We start from the raw sequence: 2,052 nt of genomic DNA, 5'->3' as shown, positions 1-2,052 counted from the left end.
GACTGTCCGCAATAGCCTGAGAGAGGCTGGACTGAGGGCTTGTAGGCCTGTTGTAAGGGGGTCCTCACCAGACATCACCGGGCAAACAACGTCGCCTAATGGCACAACCCACCATCGCTGGACAGACAGGACTGGCAGAAAGTGCTCTTCACAGTTTTGTCTCACGCAGGGGTGATGGTCGGATTCACGTTTATCGTCGAAGGAATGAGCGTACACCGAGGCCTGTACTCTGGACGGGATCGATTTGGAGGTGGAGGGTCCGTCATGGTCTGGGGCTGTTGTCACAGCATCATCGGACTGAGCTTGTTGTCATTGCAGGCAATCCAACGATGTGGCATTACAGGAAACATCCTCCTCCCTCATGTGGTACCCTCCTGCAGGCCATCCTACATGACCCTCCAGATGACAATGCACCAGCCATACTGCTAGTTCTGTGTTGATTTCCTGCAAACAGGAAGTCAGTGTTCTGCCATGCCAGCGAAGAGCCGGATCTCAATCCCATTGAGCACATCTGGGACCTGTGTGAATCGGGAAATTGGAGGGTGAGGGCTAGGGCCATCCCCCCCAGAAATCCGGGAACTTGCAGGTGCCTTGGTGGAAGAGTGGGGTAACATCTCACAGCAAGAACTGGTAAATCTGGTGCAGTCCATGAGGAGGAGATGCACTGCAGTACTTAATGCAGCTGGTGGCCACACCAGATACTGACTGTTACTTTTGATTTTGACCCCCCCTTTGTTCAGGGACACATTATTCCATTTCTGTTAGTCACATGGCTGTGGAACTTATTCAGTTTATGTCTCAGTTGTTGAATCTTGTTATGTTCATACAAATATTTACACATGTTAAGTTTGATGAATATAAACGCAGTTGACAGTGAGAGGACATTTCTTTTTTTTGCAGAGTTTATATATATATATATATATATATATACCCGGTTAAATAAAAGGGGAAAAATATAATTGACTCAGAGCAATTATCTCTCATGTGCACACGATGTGCATTTATCAAAGCAGTCATATTAACTCCTAATCAAATGAATGTCATGTGTTGTGTCTCCCTCGTGTTTACAAAGAAAACAAGAAAAAAATGTCCCTCTTGCTTGACCTCCCATTTTCCATCTCCATCTCTGTTTTCTGAATAATAACAGAGCTGGTTTGGCGCTGACGTTCACTAGTGTCGTGTGCAGAGGACTTTAGTGGGACCAGTGGCATCGTCTGTAAAGCAACGGCATTTTTAGTTCCTTACCCCGGTTAAACCTTCAGGGGGCTTTCTTTTGCATTCATTTGTTCAGTCTGCTGCAAGTCTCTGGAAGACATCTAATTCGTTTTTATAACCAACCCCAGATGCGGCAGTGTGTGTGTGAGAGAGTGTGTGTGTGTGCGTGTGTGTTCGCCAGTGCTTGAGAGAAAGGGGTCTTGCTGCAAGGGGAAAAGGAGAACGAAGAAACAAACGGTRTGGAATTTTTCGATTCAAACGTTGCTTTTTTGTTGTTGTTTTTTTTTAGGAATGAACGCAGATACGTGCGTTTCATACTGTGATATGACATCCATGGATTCATATTATAACACGCCTTCGCCACACGGTAGGGATCAGCAACCATCGGATCCCTTCAGAATATTCCAACCGAGTGAAACCAAATACAGCCCGACGTTCCTACCTAAAGGACAACAGGGTTACGAGGAGAAGTCTCGGAGTCCTTTCCAACAGGGGTGCCAGTCACTGGATGACGGCACAGAGGAGGGCAACAACTTCAACAAATACCACCTCTTCATGCAACGACCAATCTGCAAAACACCCCCGGAAGGCGAAAAACTCCACCAGGAAAGCGGAGGACACAACGACGCGCTCATCCCCTGCTATGGTGAGTTTCGAACGGTTCTTAGGTCGCCGTTCGCGTGGGGAACAATCAACATCCAAAGGTTCTTGAAACAAACGCGCTCAGAACTGGTGCATTGACTAAAATCAAAACATCCTATTCATATTTGTACAGGTTCAAACATCCTATTCATATTTGTACAGGTTCACACATCCTATTCATATTTGTACAGGTTC

The 2,052-nt window shown here is 46.4% G+C and overlaps 1 protein-coding gene across 1 annotated transcript in view; it reads left to right on the top strand.

Annotated features, from left to right (window-relative positions):
• Nucleotides 1–1,168: 1,168 nt before the first annotated feature.
• The window catches only part of LOC112072769 (homeobox protein aristaless-like 4), a 56,225-nt gene continuing 55,341 nt past the window's right edge, over nt 1,169–2,052 (top strand). Inside the window, exon 1 of the mRNA XM_024140155.2 lies at nt 1,169–1,861. Within this exon, the coding sequence (XP_023995923.1) occupies nt 1,507–1,861 (355 nt within the window). The 5' untranslated portion in view covers nt 1,169–1,506. The remainder of the gene's footprint in view (nt 1,862–2,052) is intronic.

This window comes from Salvelinus sp. IW2-2015, unplaced genomic scaffold (assembly GCF_002910315.2).
Source record: "Salvelinus sp. IW2-2015 unplaced genomic scaffold, ASM291031v2 Un_scaffold2034, whole genome shotgun sequence".
NCBI classification, from domain to species: Eukaryota; Metazoa; Chordata; class Actinopteri; order Salmoniformes; family Salmonidae; genus Salvelinus; species Salvelinus sp. IW2-2015.
The sequence above is the reverse complement of the archived record's forward strand: the minus strand, read 5'-3'. Positions and strand labels throughout refer to the sequence as shown.